Here is a 20,688-nt window from a genome sequence, read left to right on the forward strand (position 1 = left end):
TTTATGGGCAATTGTTTGTATTGAGCCGTATTGTATTGTACCCATATGCAATATGTTAAATAAAGTTTACATCCATTCATTCTGCTAGCATTACCGATTGGCACTGCCACTGGATAACATGAGCTAGTGTTAGCTATCAAACCCTGTTAGCTCAAAGCTCCTCTTTCAACTTAACAAGCATTAAACAAAATGGCCCAGTCATCTATTCACCTTTGTTTAATACACACAGCGTTGTCTCTAATGTTATCTAACTACTGATAGCTCTCGATATCATCAGTTTTGGTGCTGGCTAAGTAGCGTGAGCTAACGTTAGCTTCTAGCCACAATGCTATACTGTTATAATGGCAAATTCCATTGACGTTAGCATGCAGCTAACAATGCTACCGATCCTTTTTGAGACTAAACTATCCGCTCTTGGTGGTCACTTGTGTTGATGTTAGTTTTGTTTCATCAACAAATGACAGGCAGAACACACAGTGAATGTATCCGTTTTGTTTATTGCACGTTCTTTGCTGAAAAGAAAGTGCTACAGGCTATACTAGACTAGGCTAAGCTAACTAGCGTTAACCGTTAGCTTAGCGTTAGCCCTGGGAAACGCTCAAAAGCGAACTCTACAACACCATCCATTCGTGATAAAATGGGGTGGGTTATATTGACAAGGCTTGACAACAGAGGTTCAAATATAACTTCATATTTATTGCTTATTTATTCATTTTATATCAGTATTCAGTCTCCAGCACCATGTTAACACTTCCTGTGTTTACATTTTCGAACGTGACATCATCACCTACGGCAAGCGTAAACGCTCAAAAGGCAAACCGTAAACAGAACCCGGAACGAAACAAGACTGCAGTGTGTACGCAAACTAGAGGGGGGAGAGGGGGGGGAGTTCGATTCAGATCTCGGAACGGGCCAGAACGGAACGAAATAGAAACGAATAGGGTGAGTGAGAAAGGGCCCTTAGACTCCCAAGATGCAACACTGAACATCACAGGAAGTCCTTCGTACCAACAGCCATCAGACTGTACAATGCCTCACTGTGCCTCACTGAGCACAGAGTAAATCCCTGTATACCTTCCTGGACATTTACATTTTACTAGGTATACCTTCCTGGACATTTAAATTTTTACATTTTACTGTACATTTTACTGTATATTACTGAATATTGTCCGACTGTATATTTCAGAATTTTAGAATGTATACATATTTTAGAATGTATATATCTGACTTTGTATTTTAATCTGTATTCTTATCTTTTTGACCAACTAAATGTTCATTGTGAGCGATCTGTGGTGCTGAATTTCCCTAGGGATTAATAAAGTACTTCTATTCTATTCTGCCTTCTCCTAGCGCTGCGCCACCGCCATTTACAAACATGCCATTTCCTCTACTAGAAGATTACCATAACAAGACACAGACACAATTATAGTTTTATATTTTATTTGAAAATGAAGAAAAGCTTGGCAAATGATCCTGTGCCACTGTGAAATAATTAGGCCTGATTAAAGATGTAGTTCTAGGCCTACAGTAGGACAGATTTGTTTTAATTCAAATACCGGTAATAATAATTTGCCTTATAATTAGCCACCTTTTGTGGCTAAACGTTTAGGCTTCTGAATGTGCTCTGTATAAAGAATAACACACGACAGTCAGTCAATACATTTTTGTGGACTACGTTTATCAGTTTAAATTCATTTAATTTTTCATTTTATTTCGTGCCCCACCTGCAATACCTCCACAGCCCACACTTTGGGAACCACTGACTTAACCTACAAACAGAATATTGTTCTGGCAGCACAATATTTATGTAATTTAAAAAAGTTTATAACTATAAGGATGCGATCTGATTGGCCACTGCCGTTTCTGGTGCGATCTGATTGGCCACTGACGTTTCTGGTCATGTGGCATGTGCGCCCAATCGCGTGACGCGCCCATTTCCGACTCTAACAGCCTGCAAACTACCTAACGCCTAGTTTATCACTGGTTAAGCTTAGGCGACTCTTTCGAAGTTGGTTAAGGTTAGAGTTTGGAATCAGGGCTGGCGTTCTATCGCCCTGCTCTAAGACAAACTCTAACCTTAACCAACTTCGAAAGAGTGCCTAAGCTTAACCGGCCAAAGAACTTGCCGTCACACGATTGGCGTGACCAGAAACGTCAGTGGCCAATCAGAGCGCAGAAGGCGAACGCGGAACTGGAAATGTATTGGGGAAAGAATTCAGGCAGCGGGGACACCATGACTCAATGAGACCTTCTGATAGCAGGGACCCCATGACTCAATGAGACCGTCTGATAGCAGGGACACCATGACTCAATTAGACCTTCTGATAGCAGGGTTGATTGAGTAGGACACCATGACTTAACGAGACCTTCTGATAGCAGGGTTGATTGAGTAGGACTCAATCATGTGGTCATAAGAAAGTTTGAAAATGTGAAGAATAACTATTGCAGCTTTAACTGAATTGATGCTGAAGCAAACACAGAGGAGAGAGAGAGAGAGCGAGAGGAGAAAGAGAGAGTATCAGAGAAAGAGAGAGAGTGAAAGAGAAAGAGAGAGAGGAGAAAGAGAGAGACAGAGAAAGAGAGAAAGTGTGTATGCTTGACGTGAGACTTACCATGGTCGCTGAAGCGCCTCTGCTTCTGATTGGCCGATATGCTGCGCGTGACCTTAGAGTGGGAAGGCGACTGGGTGGAGCTGTTGTTGAGGTCGCTGCTAGGTCGTGACCTTTGACACAGGTTGCTACTGGACAGGGATTCGCTCCCTTCAAACTGTTGCAGAGAAAAGACAGGACGACAGATGGAAAGTGAGGGGTGTTTTGGTGGACTGGGCTCCTCACAGCAGAGCTCCCATCCCATGTCAAATGGAAAACTTCCCCATGAATTTGTGTAATTACTGTATGGCGCCCCCCCCACCCCCCCCCCCCCACCCACCCACCCTCTGGAACTCTCTCCCGGCTGAGATCCTCTCTGCAGGGATTAAAGCAAAAAAAATCTCCTGACTGAACTTTTTTTCTGGCCAAGTCATATTCTTATTTTAACCTCTACTGTATTTTTTTTTTAATAGCGTTAGCGTTTTAAGGGAGCCTACTTGTAGAGCGAGCCTACTGTCCTGACTGTGACTATAGAGACCCTACTGTTGTGTGCTGGAGAGCGTGAATGCAAGTCTTGTGGCTAGCTTCTGATTGATGGCGAGCTAGCACCCCTCCCCACTTTGAACCATGAACTAAATGGCTTGTTATCATACAAACAAGGGACTAAACACGTTTCGCAATTATGCCACAACAACAATGGACAGTCTCCTCCCCACCGTTTGTATATATTTATTTACCACCCACTCACTCACCCCCTCCTAATGTACAGTCTCCTCCTCATCATATGTATATATTTACTGTTAGGATCTCTGGGTAACAGTACTGTATATTTGCATATCGTATATGTGACAAATGTAACAGTACTATTACTATATACCTGTAAGGCATGTATGTCCCTATGTCATAAATGTCATGATGTCATGTGTATGTTGTGTATGTCATAAATGTCACTATGAATTGAAAATGGGGGACCCTGATGATGTAAACAAGACAAACGCCTTTCTCTGGTCTACATCCCCTTAACAATTGTGTGTATTGCTACTGGATTTACAAGATCCAGAGTGAATGAATGAATGAAAACTTTATTTAATACACGAGACCCTCTTCTTGGGACCAAGTAAGGTTTTGTCGATAATCCAATGTATAGTTACAACCCCCCCCCCCCATCCCACCCAACCACCTCCAATGTACAGTTTCTTCGTCAAATGTATATACTCTTTTTAGACTATTTTTGTATCACAAACAAACAATAGGCTACTGTATTTGTAAATCTGGTATGTCATAAATGTATAGATGTAGCAGTATTGTCTATCTGTATGTCATGTGTGTCATATATGTTATGATGAACTGAAAATGGGGGACCCTGATGTAAACAAGACGAAAGTCTTTCTCTGGTCTGCATCCCCTTAACAATTGTGTGTATTGAGCTGTACTGTACCCATTCTGCAATCTGTTAATAACAATCAATCAATATTTAACAGATTGCAGAATGGGTACAATACAGTACAGCTCAATACACACAATTGTTAAGGGGATGCAGACCAGAGAAAGACGTTCGTCTTGTTTACATCAGGGTCCCCCGTTTTCAATTCATAGTGACATACATGACATACAGGTATATAGTAATGTTACATTTGTGACATATATGATATGCAAATATACAGTACTGTTACCCAGAGATCTCCCGGACAAATGGGAGAAAGACGTTTATTGAGCTTAAAAACAATTGATACCGCAAATAACGTTCTGATTAACAAAGTCATTCGTTTTGTGGCATTAACGTTATCTAGATTTATCAACATTCATACATTTATCAGAAAGCGAGCGGCGCAAGCACACACGAAACACCACCAACAACAACAACAACGACAACAACACACTGCTTGTCGCGTAAATAACGTTCTGATTAACAAAAGGCATTCGTTTTGTGGCATTCACGTTACCTAGATTTATCAATAGCAATAGTAATATATATGTTTCTTTAGACTAGAATAAGTCAAATGAACTTACGGTCTCGTAAAAAGTTGCCGCATGGTGTTGATGAGTCAAGTTTACTCGCGAGTAGAGCTAGACGCTAGAGAGTCTCAAAATGGGCGCTTCCCATTGGTGCTGAGCACAGCGGAGGCGGGTGAAAGGGCTGTAAACTCAGAACAATCTCGCCTTCTGGTTGGTTGCATTTGCCTGAGAATTTGCCGATTGCTCGCAAATGACTGTTTGGTGCGGCCGCGGTAGGGGGAAAAAGGATATTTGACGCCTCTGATTGGCTCAGGTTAAAATCCGTCACGACTCCAAATCAAATGACGGAATCTCCAAATCAAATGGACGGATATCCGTCCCAAGACGGAACGCTTTAATGCCTGTCCTCTCTGCCACATCCCTGGACTCCTGCAAGATGGCCCTGAAAACCCACCTGCTCACGAAGGACTACGGCCTCTAGTCGTCTCCCTGTCCTTTATTGTTACTATTATCTATTTTGTGTCCTTTTTTTGGTTGCCTTGTAAAGCGTCCTTGGGTTTCTTGAAAGGTGCTATATAAATCCAAGTCATTATTATTAAAACATGCTAAATTCAAGAGAGGTATGTGCGTGCGTGCGTGTGTGCGTGCATGCGTGTGTACCTCTGCAGGTTTCCGGCCCAGTAAGAGGTAGGTAGCCATGACCTCGTTGTATTTCTGTCCCACTAGTGCATCGTTGATCTCCTCTTTGGGGAAGCCCATGGTCACCATCAGCTCTGATGGAGAACAAAAACACATTCATTACAAACATGAACCATGCCAACAACTTACCGAAACATATATTGTTTAAGTATTTTAAAGCAATGTGCCATGGTGTACCCATTGAGCTACACAGGGAATGGAACCCCTAACGCTGGCATTGTTAGTGCCATGCTCTACCCATTGAGCTACACAGGGAATGGAACCCCTAACCCTGGCAGTGTTAGTGCCATGCTCTTCGGAAACGGATCACTTCATAGTTTGGGCTTAGGGTTAGAATCAGGTTTAGGTTAATAAGGTTTAAGGTTAAATGCTACACAATACATAGGAAGTCATTGGAAGGTCCTCTCTCAAGTTCAAGTTTGCTTTTATTTGTCATATAAAGTGTACATGTATAAATGTACATTACAGTGAAATGCTTGGTTCTGTATGAGCCCCTGAGAATGTGCTTCATACAGTAAAAATAAAGTAAGTAAAAAAAGTAATAAGTAGTAAGTAAAAAAGTAAAGTCAATATACATACCGGTATATACAAGTAAGTAAAAGAGGAATAAAGTCCCAACTCTAATATACAATATACAAACTAAAGTAAAACCTAAGTAAGTATGAAGTAAAAATGCAGACAATGAGGTACGAAAATGCAGACCGAGGTAAAAAAAAAAAAAAATGCAAACATAAAATAAATGCAAAATGATATAATATATAATGATTTAATAATAGATAAAACATGGTTTAGTGTTAAAGTGTGTACAAGTTTGTGCAATTATGTGTGTGTGTGTGTGTGTGATTATATGTGTGTGTGTGTGTGTGTCTGACCTATTCGCTTGGTGTCGTTGAAGTCCGACTCAGGCTCTGTGTAGGGCTTCAGCTCCTCCTCATCGTGGCCGACGTTCATCCAGCGGTCTTTCATGACTTGCTGAGAGAAGACAGATGTACGGTGGACAGACATTACCTTCTGCCAACCCAGACACTGCTATTCAATCGCCATTTGTCACAGCGAGGCTAATGTGTGTCAAGGGCTTTCGAGGAGTCGAGGCACACGCACGAACGCTCAGAAGAACACAACTCACTTGTTCGTGGTCCTATTGATTTTGGTCACAATCAGATCAGGGTGATGTCAGATGACAGAAATTGGGTCAAGATTGAGAATAACCTCAATTATCCTAGTAAGCACAACAGTTAAAAGCTAAAACAAATGCACTAGGTAGAGTGTCACCTTCTTGTAAATGAATATAGGCCTGTGACAAGCTGTTGTAGTTTTATTTGTCACATATAAGGTACATGTACATTACAGTGAAATGCTTGGTTCTGTATGAGCCTCCTGTGATTGTGCTTCATAGATAAATAAAGATAAATAGAATAAAGGCCAAACACTATACAAATATACAATATGCATAATGTTGTCAAACTGCAACATCTAGGTAAAAGTGGTGGAGGTTGCAGTTTGACAATTTTTTTTAAAATGGTTAACCACTCAGAACTACCTCAAACCTCACCTTATTCAAGAGTTTCACCTGTCGATGTACAACGGCACAAGAAAGGTTCCAAATAGTTTTCCATCAGAATATAGATCCATTCTACTCCAGTGTTTACAGACATTACAGAACACAAACAAACCTTTTTCAAACACAAAATACAAACCTTTTATCACAAGCTGAGTCAGGCGACTAAAAAGCTTTCTTAACCCTGTAAAGCCTACATAGACAAATGTTCGCCTGTACAGTGTTAAATATTATCTTATTCAGGGCGCCCCAGTGGCAAACCACATAACGCGGGGCACGGCCGACCCGGGTTCGATTCCCGGACCCGTCGTTATTTGCCGAATGTCTTCCCCCCACTCTGTCTCCCGTTCCTCCTCTGTCTTTCTCTACTGGACTGCCCAGTAGCAAAAAGCGATAAACGCTAAAAAATAAATCTTAAAAAAATGTATATTATCTTATTCTTTAAGTCAGGTAAAGTGTTATACCTTTAATGATTCAGGGCCCTTTATTTCTAGGGCAGTCACCAGCATACATTACCTTTGTGTGACTGAGCATACAATATTTGATATAAAAAAAAAACACCCAGTGAAAAATCCTTGTGTTTTGTTGAATAACTCCATAGTTTACCAGGGAGTTATTGTTTTCTCAACATGGAAAGTTCTATTTAAGGGTTTAGAACCTCTACTATGTGAAGGTCATACATGTAGGTACGCAATTGGTTATGTGGGTGGGTAGGTTTGTAGGCAGGTGGGTGGGTTGTTATATATTATTATGTATGCAGTATACAGTATATGCATGTATGTACTGTGTGTGTATGTATGTTTGTATTAACACTAGGGATGTAACGGTACGCGGATACGTACTGTACCGCCTCAATGTGGTCCTCCGGTACAGTATGCGCTGTGCACCGAACGATTGCAATGGTACGGAACCTTTTTTTGCAGAACTTAAATCCCCCCGGCCCTAATATAACGTGCACAACTAACCGGATGTTGTTTGTTCATCCCACGCAGCCACGCTGAACGAGAGCTGTAATTCAGCATAGCATATTAGCCTTAGTATGGCGAGTCAATACTAACTGACCAGCCAAAGCTAGAAGATGCTCCCACAACATTCAAGTCTCCCGTTTGGGATCATTTCGGATTCCCAGTTAACCACAGTAATGGACAAAGACAGGTGGATCGCACTAAAGCTACGTGCCGGCTAGCCCCTTTCGTGACTGTGATGCACACTTAGTCACGAAAGGGGCTACGTGCCGGCATTGTTAAACTTTATTGCGAACTTTATCAAGCATTTGAAACGGCATCACCCGAATGTGAAAATCACTGGTACACGGAAGAAGCAAACCCAGCTCCCCGTGGCATTCAAGCAGCATCTCGCTATTAATTCAGACCGGGCCAAAGCAATAACAAACGCCATAGGTGTTTTTATAGCAGCAGATCTGCGACCATACTCAGTTGTCGAGAACACAGGGTTTAAGCACATGTTAAAAGTAATAGAGCCAGGCTACCTAGTTCCCTCTCGTCCGTATTTCAGCCAGCAAGTCATACCACCAGCTCTGTATAAACAAGCCCCTTTCGTGACCGATTCAAGCAGGGCTTGCATCACAGTCATGAAAGGGGCTCTGTATAAACAAGCACACGCTACAGTTGTCCAAGGCATCTGCTATATAATAATCTTCAGATTTACTTTAAGTGTTATTAGTAGGTTACAGCAGTAAGCATTAGTTTGCTCAGTAAATTATGGCCAATTCGTTTTATATTGTTTAATACAGTTAAATAAATAAATAGATAAATGAAAAGCAAATTATTTTTTTCACCCTTTTCCCATTACTTTGAACCATGAACTAAAAGGCTTATTATCATACAAACAAGGGACTAAACACGTTTCGCAATTATGACACAACAATGTAGAACGCCCTACCCACAGGCGTAAACATTTTTAAATCCTCAGTGTTTCCCACAGGATTTAGTGAGACTGTGGTGGTGGGTGAACCTCAGCCCTCTAGGGAGGTCCGGGGGTAATTTTATTTAAATTTTATTTAAGTTAAATGCATCAATCTGGTGCACTTTGAGAGCAAAATTAAGAGGCTAGATCTATGATGAACTTTGTGCTCAAAACACAAAATTTACTAGACACTAGAGCATACATTTGAGCCATCAAAGAAATTAAGCAAAAGTAGTTACCTGTGTTGAACTAGTTAATTTTTTAGAAAATAAAAAAAATAGACTGGATTACTATTACGACTACTACCACTGCCAATACTACTGATACATCCCTATTGGCAAACTTTATATTTAATTTTTTTTTTATAAATATACATCAAAATATTATATAAATATAATCAAATTGACGGAAATCCGTCTCAAGACGGAACGCTTTAATGCCTGCTTTTGAATGTATTCTGGTATTTTATAATATGTATATTTTTGTATGTTTGATTTTATAAAACAGGGGAAGTTCTCGATAAGCCTCTAGGCTTCTAACTTCTCCTTCACAATGGTTATAACTTATTATGTTAATAAATAAATACAAATACAATACAATATGTGAAACTTGGTGCAAATACATATTTTCCTCAGTGAGTGACAGCCATCTATTCGGATATTATTCTGAGAATTTTCTTTTGAAGACAATATGAAAATATATAGATTTTGGTGTTGACTTCATATTTGGAACAATATCACCCTGCAATTCCTCCCCCCCCCCCCCCCCTACACACACACACACACACACACACACACACCATCAACAGGTGACTTTCATTCAAGCTGCGCAATAAATTATATAGTTGTCAGATCAATTGATACAAGAGTATAGCTTCAAACACATCAAATCCTTCACTATGATTGTCATCATCACTGTCCCAGCTATCTGACTCGGAGTCCTTTTAATTTATATTATCTGGATCGTCCTCAACAAGTTCCAATGCTTGTTGAACATTATAGCTCTTTTCATGTCTTTTTGCCATTTTATTATAAAACCAAGCTCCTCTTGAGCAACGTGTGTCTGTCTGATGGCTCGATCTGCGGAGTGCACTCGAGTATAGAGAAACAAAACGTTCCATTGGTCATCCCAGCCCACGTGACCATTTCTACAATTTCCATTGGCTATAGGCTAAAAGCTCAGTGCCAGGTACAAAGATGCAAGGGATTAGATGTAGATTGCATTGGGAAAAGAGAAATAGACCGATCTAGATATTTCAAGATTCTAGGCCCGATACTCGGCTTTAGAGGGTTAACATAACAAAAATTTTTTTTTTTTTAATTATTATTATTATTATTATTATTATTATTATTATTATTATTATTATTATTATTATTATTATTATTATTATTATTATTATTATTATTATATTACATCCACAGTGCTATTAGAAATGTGTGGAATTTAAGTAAAGTATTGGTTGTCCTCAAAAAAGATGATTGATTAATGAATTTATCATTTAGAAAATGTTTGCAGGACCAAATTGCATGTTGTTTACATTGCGTGCATGTATCCCCTCCCTACTTCCCATTTCCCCCACGTGGAATGCACCCGATTGGATAAATGACATGCTGGTGCTCTAGTGCAACATCTAGTGGCTGAATGTTATCTGTAGCACCTTCAATTGGCATTTAAAAAAATAAAATAATGGTAGGGCTGCGTGTAGCTTTATGCCAAGCAAGCAGTGCAAAAATTTACCGTAGTGGCATGCAGTAATGCGCCTTTCATTTTCCGCCGCCCAGCGCCCAGGTCGCGCGGAAATAGGCTGTCTATTGCCATTCTCTTTGACAAACTCTAACCTTAACCAGCTCCTTAACAACGCCTAAACTTAACCGTTCTAACCTTAACCAACTCCGAAACAATGCCTAACCTTAACCTTAACCTTAACCATGCCTAACCTTAACCATAGAAATTATATTGCCATTCTCTTTTTTTTTTGATCCACTTTTTCTCCCATTTTTCCATATTTTTCTCCCATCCCAATTTCGTGTCATCCAATTCCACCCTCCCCTGTCACGAACGCTGTTTCTTGCCTCCCACAAGCCGGCTGCAATGTGGACTAAGTCATACATAGCACAAGTCCCCTCCGGTACTTGAGGTAACAGCAGTCGCATCTTTTCACCTGCGCAGCTCGATCTCTCAGTGTTCGAGGAGTAACGCGTGGGAGGCTCACGCTGCCCCCGACACTTCCTGATTTTACTGCGCAGGCGCACCAACCGACTTGTAGGAGTCGCTTGTTCACAACGTTCGATCCCCACCCTTCAGTTTTCCCTCCCCGTAATACGGCCAATGTGTATTACTGCGGACGACCAGCCAAACTGAAAAACAATGTGGAGAGCTGGATTCGAACACGCGAATCCTAGCGTCTCCACACTGGTGGCGAGTGACTTGTCCACTACACCACCTAGCCGCCCTATTATATTGCCATTCTCTTTGACAAACTCTAACCTTAACCAGCTCCTTAACAGCGCCTAAACTTAACCGTTCTAACCTTAACCAACTCCGAAAAAAAAATCACGTTAAAAAATATTTTCGATGGGATTCGAACTCGCCAGCAAACAAGCCATAGGATCCACAGCCATGTGTCCTTGCCAATTGAGCTATTGCTAGATACTGAATAAGGGGCGGTGACTTATATATATTGAGCTCCGCTCGTGTCGGATCTCATGCGCATGCGCGGGCACCTCGCGCGAGCACGCCGGCGCACGCACGCACCTGAGCGAGCACGCCGCCGCCGGTGCACGCACGGTAGCATTTGTCTGAAAAGAAGGGCGCTTTACCGCACTAGCGTGCGGTGACGAATGCGGAAGCATTTTTGCACTGCTTGCTTGGCATTAACGTACAGGCGGTAGGGCTACCCATTTGTGTATTTGGATCACTGGTGGGCAGTGGTGGAAAGTATTTTTACTCATGTACTGTACTTACAATAAGTAAAATTTCGAGCTACTTGTACTTTACGTGAGTATTTTCATTTTAGGGAACGTTATACTTTTACTCCACTACATTTCAAAGGAAATATTGTACTTTTTAATCCACTACATTTATCTGAACCCATCACTAAAACATAATATATACAAAATAAAAAATGTATGAAGAAGCTCAAGATGACGTAATCAGAGCAGCATAACTGGACCACATACCACTTTACCATCCCTAGCCAGCTCTATTTGTCTATGGAGAAGTTCCCCTTCTTTGCAGGGCTATAACTTTTTAAATTCTATTGCTAAATTGACATTATTATTGCCCATTCAATGTCCTATATCCATTGTTCAGGGTGTAGCAACGTTATACTTTTTCATTCACATATTCATACTAAAATATGGTCTAAAGTATAAGTATGTTTTTATCGTTTTCTGCAGCTTTCTCCAGAACTTGATTTATAGCCCCAAATGCATTATATTGATGATCAAATACAGTTTGGTAGCGATCGGTGCCAGATGAAAAATTTCAACTGGAGGTACTTCTAGAAGTTACTACGTATCATCTGATATTGACCGGATGGGCGGGGGGGCGTTTATAATTCCGTGGGCAACGTTATATCATTCGTCTAGTGTGGGTCATATGGTCATCAGAGCAGTTTATATGGAACACGTTAGGGGGGGGGGGAGCGCCACGCTCCAGGGCCCATTTCATGTATGCACAAGGAGACATAATAATGATAATCTAGCGTTGATTTCAGGAAGATTCGATAATCAGGCGAAAAATGACAACGTGATGAGTGCATTCCACAAAAACGCTATTTTCACGTCTTTTTCCTGGAATTACTCAGAAGCACCCAAACTATATTCATATTCAAAACGGTATAAAACGGAAATGTACAGATGAAAAAATAATCAGTTTTTTGCACGTTGACTGGAAGCAACTCACTGACAATCGACGGCGTTATTAGACCCATAGCTATAATATAAAATATAGGTTAAGCTTCTACAAACAAGGTGAGCATTTACATGGGGTTAATGGACGGCAAGGCCAGATGCACTTCCCGGAAGGGGCGTGGCACTCAATGTGTTAAGTAGAATTTGAATAGAGGAGTTTTACTTTTACCCGAGTACTCATTTATCTAGGTATTTCTACTTTTACTTAAGTAAGGGAACTGTGGGGAGCTCCAGTAGCTCACCACGTACCTCGAGCGCTATTTCGGCGCCGGGGACAACCGTGCTCGTCACGGATCTGGGGTTTAGCGAGTTCGAATCCCGGACTGCAGCCGTGCCTTTCCCAGAGTGTCTTCCCCCCCATCTGAACCCTTTCAGCCTGTTTCTGTCGGTCATCCTTGACCAGAATAAATGCGATAAACGCAAAAAAGAGCCAGGGGAATGGCCAAAGTTTAAAAAAAAAAGTAAGGGAACTGTGTACTTCTTCTTCCACCACTGCGGCTGGGGCCTTTACAACGTGGCCTGATCGGAGGGCATCTCACCTCAAGGCTGCCTCGCTTTCCTGGGTTGAGGACCAGCAGCTTCTTCAGCAGGTTTTCACAGTCTGTGGACATGTAGAACGGGATGCGGTACTTCCCCCTGAGGACACGCTCTCTCAGCTCCTACACACAGACACAGACACAGTGTGAGAAATCAGTGAAATCAGCAGCTCTAATTGGTCAACTCTTCAGCATGTGCCGTCAGTAGGGGTGGAACGGTTCACAAAATCTACGGTTCGGTTCGTATCACGGTTTTGGTGTCACGGTTTTTGGTTCGGTTTGGTATACATCGTTTAAAAAAAATACAAATTTTAACACTCCAAAAATACCATACATCATTTTCTCAAGGACATAGTCATGCAAAAACTGAAAGAATGAGGCAGTTTGACATCAGACACATTATTTTGACAGTGATGGTTAGAGCTAGGAGAGAGAGGGGAGGCATTGCTGATTTAAACATGCTTCTCGTTTATTTGGTAAACATTTTTTTACCTTTAATAATGTTTGGCACACAAAGACCAAACTGACTGAAAAATATAGGCAACATTTGTCAAAGTATTAACTTAGTGCAAACAAACAAAATAATTAAACCTTTATATTTTTGTGGCCACATTATTGACAAAGCCCATCAACATAAAGTATGCATATGCTCAACCAGCACTAGACTTTATCAAAAAGGAAAATTCACTGTTATTTAAAATAAATAAATCATGTGTACTAAATATATATTTACTTTTTAATTGCATGAAACATTATGAAGTATTCTCTTATGCCGCTTTTCACTGCATGGTACCTAATTGACTCAACTCGCTTTTGCTTTTTGAGTGTCTTGGATGCCGTATTTGAAGTGACGTCACACAAGGAAGTAAATAGTCAGCAGTAACACTGCGTTGGAAGGAGAAGCCCTGATGATATAATATAAACCAACAGCCAATAAATGTGAAGTTATCTTTGAACCTCTGTTGTCAAGCCTCGTCAATATACCCCCTTCCCCACTAATGGAACTGGTCTCGTGGAGTCACTTCGCTGTGAGCGTTTCCATGGTTAGCTTGCGGCTAACGCTAGTTAGCCCGCGGCTAACTTAAAACATGAATTGCCAATAAGGCCGCCATGTGTTGAGTGCCAACAACGAGTAAACTCGTTTTTATGACCGTTATTTTTTTTTCTTTGCTATTGGCATTCATAATTCATCCAGGAAGCCTCCGGGAGCCAGCTGGACCTGTCTGATATTGCAACGCCTCAATACCGCCGCCTGGTGGATTTCGGGCGAGTTATACTCCACTCTAAACCGGAAGTGGGGCTCTGTGCATCGGGGGAAAAGCTCAATCAAGGAATCATAAACGACCCCCCCCCCCCCCTTTCCTTCACACATGATGGAGCATAATGTGATCAATTTTAATATAGAGTGTATAGGGACGAAACGCCAATCGATAATGTATAATACGCGTCGGGGCCTATAGCGCGTTCTAGGAATTACTGCTATACAGTCTAAAAACACTTATATTCTCGACGGTACTAACACGACAATATATGAATGGAAAAATATAACCTTCCCACATCCTGAACGATAGATACCCGATGTTGAATGGGCCATAGTAATGTCGATATAGCTATAATATTTAAAAAGTTATATCCCTGCAAAGAAGGTGAGCCACTCCATAGGGTTACAGCGCTGGCAGAGGGTGGTAAAGATGGGCATACTGCATGGCACCCAATATGATAACGTTAGCCTAGCTTGCGGCTAACGTTATAACCGAACAATACACGCATGCCCCGAACCGTGGAGGTCGTACCGAACGGTGTACAGTTCGAATGCGTACCGTTCCACCCCTAGCTGTCAGTGATATCATCAGCTGTGATTGGTCAACTCTTCAGCATGTGATGTCAGTGAAATCATCAGCTGTGATTAGTCAACTCTTCAGCATGTGCTGTCAGTGAAATCATCAGCTGTGATTGGTCAACCTTTGTGGGGACATATGGACAGACCAATACTTTTCTAGACTGCTTCAGGCCCTCTGCCTACGCGGGGGGGGCTACCTTTAGGTTCTGGCCGTCGAAGGGCAGCGAGCCGCTGACGAGCGTGTACAGGATGACCCCCAGGCTCCAGACGTCCACCTCCGGCCCGTCGTACTTCTTGCCCTGGAAGAGCTCCGGGGCGGCGTAGGGCGGCGAGCCGCAGAACGTGTCCAGCTTGCTGCCCAGCGTGAACTCATTACTGAAGCCGAAGTCGGCGATCTTGATGTTCATGTCGGCGTCCAGGAGCAAGTTCTCCGCCTGGGGGTCAGAGGAGCGGTGGAGGGAGAGAGAGAGATAAATAAGTGGAGAGGTGAAGAGGAGAAAGAGAGAGGGAGGGTGGAGAGGTGGAGAGGAGAAAGAGGATGGAGCGGAGGTGAAAGGGGCGGTGAAGAGAGAGAGCGAGGGGGGGAGAGGAGGAAGAGAGATTGAGCGAGAGAGGAGTGGAGAGGAGGGAGCAGGGGTGAGAGGTGGAGAGAGGTGGAGAAGAGGAAGAGGATGGAGCGGGGGTGAGAGAGAGAGAGGTAGAGAGGAGGGAGCAGGGGTGGGAGGTGGAGAGGAGAAAGAGAGGTGGAGAGGAGAAAGAGAGAGAGGTGGAGAGGAGAAAGGGGATGGAGCGGGGGTGAGAGGGAGGGAGGAGGAGGAGGAAGGAAAGAGAGAGAGGTGGAGAGGAGGAAGAGGATGGATCGGGGGGGGGAGAGGGGGAGAGAGAGGGAGGAAAAGGGGTAGGAAGGAAAGAGAGAATGAAAGAAAGAAAGAGTATAAGTGTTACAAAGGATCAGATTAAACCGAATATATATATTTATTGATTGATATATATTGCATAATATTTGTATATCGTTTGATATCCCTTGTATATTCCTTGTACATATACACGGAATATCCCTTTAGCCTAGTACAGACCATAATATTTCATTCTCCTATTGGACAGCGGTCCACAGGCGCCAAGGCCATGCCTCCAAAGTCAGGTTCAAAGTCACCGCCGGGGACATGCCTGGACATGAATGGTATTGCGCAAGGATATGAGACAGGAATAAAGCTGGTACTAGTTTATTCATCTAAGCGTATAAATACGGCGCAGGTGAATACAGAAGTATGTTACCCAATAAGTTGAAGCCTCACCCACGATACTACGTGCGGTGAAGTATGGCCTGTTTGGCCCCAAATAGAGCATTGAGACCGCGTGCGAATTAATAACTGAAGTGTCAGAGTTTGGCGCTATACCGTCGAGTGCGACATATTCTATTAAGTCAGTAATAGTCTAATTGTGTATAGTGTATCGTGCGGCTAAAGTTCTACAGTGACCAGCATCACCAACGTTTTCCTCGTATCAGCTAGAGTGCTTATCCAGGCTGGGCTGCTTTCATGGCGCTTTCACCCGAGGAGCCCTAGACGAGGACCGTGTGGACATGTACACTGGATTATCTACCCGACGACTGCATAGCCCTTTACGGCTGGATTATATTTGCTTTTGGTCCTGTGATTAATGGAGCGGAGAATCGCCGACGCCCACAAGTGTGTGGGATTTACCCTGTGAGGAGCCACGTCGAGTCTGCCCCTCAGAAGCCTGAGGCAGGCTAGCTTTCTTCCCTGTGGAGCTACAGGCTACGGAGAACAGCTGTATTCGTCTGTGGATCAAGATCTTATTGCACCGTCTCCCGTACTCGGAGTCTCCTTATCATCGTTGACCCAGACTCTATTACCGACAGATCCTCTACCCTTGCTGGCTTACAACCGGGGGGACCCTTCCAGTATCTCCCGCTATATATTACTAGTGTACCATAGATATAATTCCCTAAGATTCAGGTTGTATAATTACCTCCTGCGTAACCAGAGAATGGACATTCGTTATTGATTTGCCTACGCACATTCCTTTGCCTTATAAGCGCATTCAAAGTGAAATAGAGAAGTATATTATGTACCTTTTGCTGCAATAAATACTTAATTACAACTTTGTGTGGAACCGATTTCATTGTGGGAAGTGTTCATCATTATATATATCATGTACTGTATGGCCAGTAATTAAAGTGCATAAGACGGTAGTGGTTTAATGATACCATACTTATCAATACAGTCAGGGAATTGTACCCCTCAGTTACAATAAGTGTTGGGAAAGTTACTTTAAAAAAGTAAGTAGTTACAGTTACTAGTTACTTCTTCCAAAAAACTAAATTACTTACTCAGTTATGAATGATAAAAGTAACTAGTTACTTTAGAAAGTAACTATTGCCTTACTTTCAAGTACATTTTTTACATAAACAATGTACAAAAATAAACATTTTTTATATTTTTTTTATATTATCTTTTCCCCCCTCTTTTTTCCGATTTTTCTCCCATCCCACGGTTAGTCGTTATGCCAATTCCAAACCCCCTTCCTGGTTGTTGCGCACCCCCCCCTACTGTTGGTCCGGGAGGCCGGAGACTGTCACATGTTTTCCTCCGACACATGTGCAGCCAGCCTGGCAGCGCAGATTCTCACGGGAGAGTGTAACGTGTGGAAGGTCACACTACCTTTCTCCAGATCCTACCCTCGCTGTGCAGGCGCCCCGACCGAACTGTAGGGGTCGCTGTCCATAACGCCCAGGACCCACCCATGGCTTCCCTCCCCCTAACTCAGCCAAACGAGTTAGTATAGCGATCAGCCCAAGCCAAGGCAATGCTGACTCTCCGGGAGTCGAGACCCTAAACTATTTTAATGTTGCTGTGGGACAAAGTGAGACTAGCCTCCAATCAAATGCCATGTATGTAGATATTATAATTACTATGTTTATATAGTGGATCATACAAATATAAACACAATAGATGTTTTGGAACTTTTGATATGTATTGCCCCTCAACAGGCTACAACTGGGCAACATTAAATTATGCTTGTTATTATTTATACCAAAAATAAATAATATATACTGATTGATTGAACATTTTTATTAACAGATTGCAGAATGGGTACAGTACAGTACAGCTCAATACACACAATTGTTAAGGGGATGCAGACCAGAGAAAGACTTTCGTCTTGTTTACATCAGGGTCCCCCATTTTCAATTCATAATGACATTTATGACATACACTCTTTGTAGTGCAAATACAACAAAAAAACAGATGTGTCGTGTGTGTCTCTCACTCTCTTTCTGTATCTCTCTAGTTATCTTTCTCTCTCTCTGAGCACCTGAAGACTGTGCTATTATACCAGGAAGTGCAGCACTATGTTGATAAGGCTGTCAGCAGTAGACTAGAGCCTCCACTACTGTATAGTGCCCTGCGCTGCAACACAACAAACACAAGTGCAAAAAAAAAACGCTCATGGACCCGTCTCTCGTTGACTGGCTTGCTTGTGTTGTTCGTTGGATTCCTTTTGGATTATTTGGGCTCGCCAAACAAACTATCAAAACGTACACGGACCCGCGGTCTCTCGCTGACTGCTTGTGTTGTCGTTGTGTGTCTGACTATGCGTGCTTTCGAACACCCGCCCAACTCTACCTCTGATTGGCTTACCATGAAATTGTACTCAACCTCAGCCAATCGCCAGCATGTATGCGCTTGTCTCGCATGCTGCCAGTGCCCACTAACCAAGGAAGGAAAAAAAGTATTGCCTCTCGGCGCAGAGATCTAGTTGGTCTGATGAAAAAAACTGCTTCATCATAGTAACGCGCCGCATTTTTTGGCAGTAACGGTAACGGTAGTCGTTACTGAAAAAAATAACGCAGTTAGTAACGCCGTTATTCCCATCACTGTAAATGACCCCCAAAAATGCGGGTTACATCCTGCACTTTCAACTTCATTTTTGGTACAAAGAAACCTTCCCACCCATACTGTACATACCAGCACCAAAGGAACTAACAAGACCGGGAATGACTTACCTTGAGGTCTCTGTGGACAATCCTCTTCTGATGGCAGTATTGCACAGCAGAGACGATCTGACAATAAACAAAGACAGAGAAAAACAAAAAAATATTAGGACGTAGGATACATGTCAGGGATGAGGAGGCTCCTCAAGTGAGAATAAAACAATTAGGATGTAGGATACATGGCTTTTTGAGGGGGTTCAAGAGGGACTCTGGCAAATAGTTTAATTTCAGTATTATTTAATTCACAAAAAGTTCTCAAAAAGAGAGAATGTATAAGAATGACTATTCTTATAATAATAATCAATAATAATACACAGCCAAAAGTGCTTCACAGCAGTAAAATATACATAAAATGGACATAAAGTAGAAATGTGCATGAAATTGAGTGTAAGAAAACGGTAAAAGCAATGCAGTTAATAACAATACGTCTGGTTAACGAATTAACATAACATCATTACACCTGTAGACTAGATTAGCTGCTTCTTCACACCCAAGCCTGATAACGTTAGCTCCCATCATCAGTGCTACTCTGCTACTGGTCACTCTCTAAAATGTGGCGTTGTGGTCTGGGACCTTTGGGACGCTTTGGGGGTTGTGGTGGGTTCTTCATGCGGTGGGGGGTCCCTGGGGTGTCGGTGGGTTGGGGGAGTTCAGTGGTGGGGACTGGCCGGGGTCCGCCAGGGCGCATGCGAGAGGCTGGTGTTCGGCTCTGGGCAAGGTCTGGGAGGGGTTTGGTTGGGGCTGTGGGTGCCGGCGGCTGCTGGGTCCCGGGGGTTCACATGCTTGTGCGCACAGGGATGTTTCATGTTTGGTCATTGTATTTGGCGAATGGTCCGGGTGTATTCGGGCCGTTTGTGTTTTCCTTCGGTCATGGCGTGCTTTATCAGGGGGTGTGTCTGGGGTGTGTGGGGGGGTATTTTGGGGGACTGCCAACCCCCCATGCCCAAAAATGACAAAAATGTGTGACAAATTTTCCCCAAATGTCTTTTATGAAACTAAATTAATTGGATTTCATTCAAAATGGTCCATTCTCATTCATCATCCAATTTCTCATCGCAATTACTCCCAATACATGCACCAAAACCAGAAGGACTGACCTGGCGAAACTTGGCCCGTGCCTCCTTCTCTTTCATCCGTCCATGTGCAACTAAGTAGTCAAAGACTTCACCTTGAGAGAGACAGACAGACAGACAAAAGTGAGAAACACTGTAGACTATTATAGATGAGTATAGGCTATTGTAGACGAGTATAGGCTATTATAGACGAGTATAGGCTATTATAGACTATTATAGACGATTAAAGAATATAACAGACTGCGCAGAAAAAGTTTACATCCAGTATTGTCTAAAGCAAACCAAGCGAACTAGCCGACTATTAAACAATAATCCACACTAGTGTAAAATAGTGTCAATAGTGTAAATATGTTTGTAAAATGTGAAAGAAAAAAGGACATTCATCTTTCATAATGACATCACAATGACATAATTACATCACAATGACTAGAGCTCTGCTCAGGAGGGATGTTCTAAATGGCCGTAGCCTGTGATGACATTTTTATTTGACAACAGTAATTTCACTATGCAACAAAAACCTTGATTGACAGACAATGTAAAGCAGTTACATGTATCCAATATAAAATGAACATGGTGTCCATTG

At 42.3% G+C, this 20,688-nt stretch overlaps 1 protein-coding gene across 2 annotated transcripts in view; it reads right to left on the reverse strand.

Annotated features, from left to right (window-relative positions):
• mark1 (MAP/microtubule affinity-regulating kinase 1) overlaps positions 1-20,688 on the reverse strand; it is a 279,824-nt gene that overhangs the window by 61,238 nt on the left and 197,898 nt on the right. For both annotated transcript variants that reach the window (XM_084319310.1, XM_084319309.1), the window contains exons 6-12: positions 20,130-20,200; positions 19,045-19,101; positions 15,215-15,451; positions 13,181-13,300; positions 6,116-6,215; positions 5,205-5,317; positions 2,613-2,766 (exon numbers count right to left, since the gene is read on the reverse strand). In XM_084319310.1, coding sequence (XP_084175436.1) covers positions 2,613-2,766; positions 5,205-5,317; positions 6,116-6,215; positions 13,181-13,300; positions 15,215-15,451; positions 19,045-19,101; positions 20,130-20,200 — 852 coding nt within the window. The remainder of the gene's footprint in view (positions 1-2,612; positions 2,767-5,204; positions 5,318-6,115; positions 6,216-13,180; positions 13,301-15,214; positions 15,452-19,044; positions 19,102-20,129; positions 20,201-20,688) is intronic.

This window comes from Notolepis coatsorum, assembly GCF_963971535.1.
Source record: "Notolepis coatsorum genome assembly, chromosome: 7".
NCBI lineage: Eukaryota > Metazoa > Chordata > Actinopteri > Aulopiformes > Paralepididae > Notolepis > Notolepis coatsorum.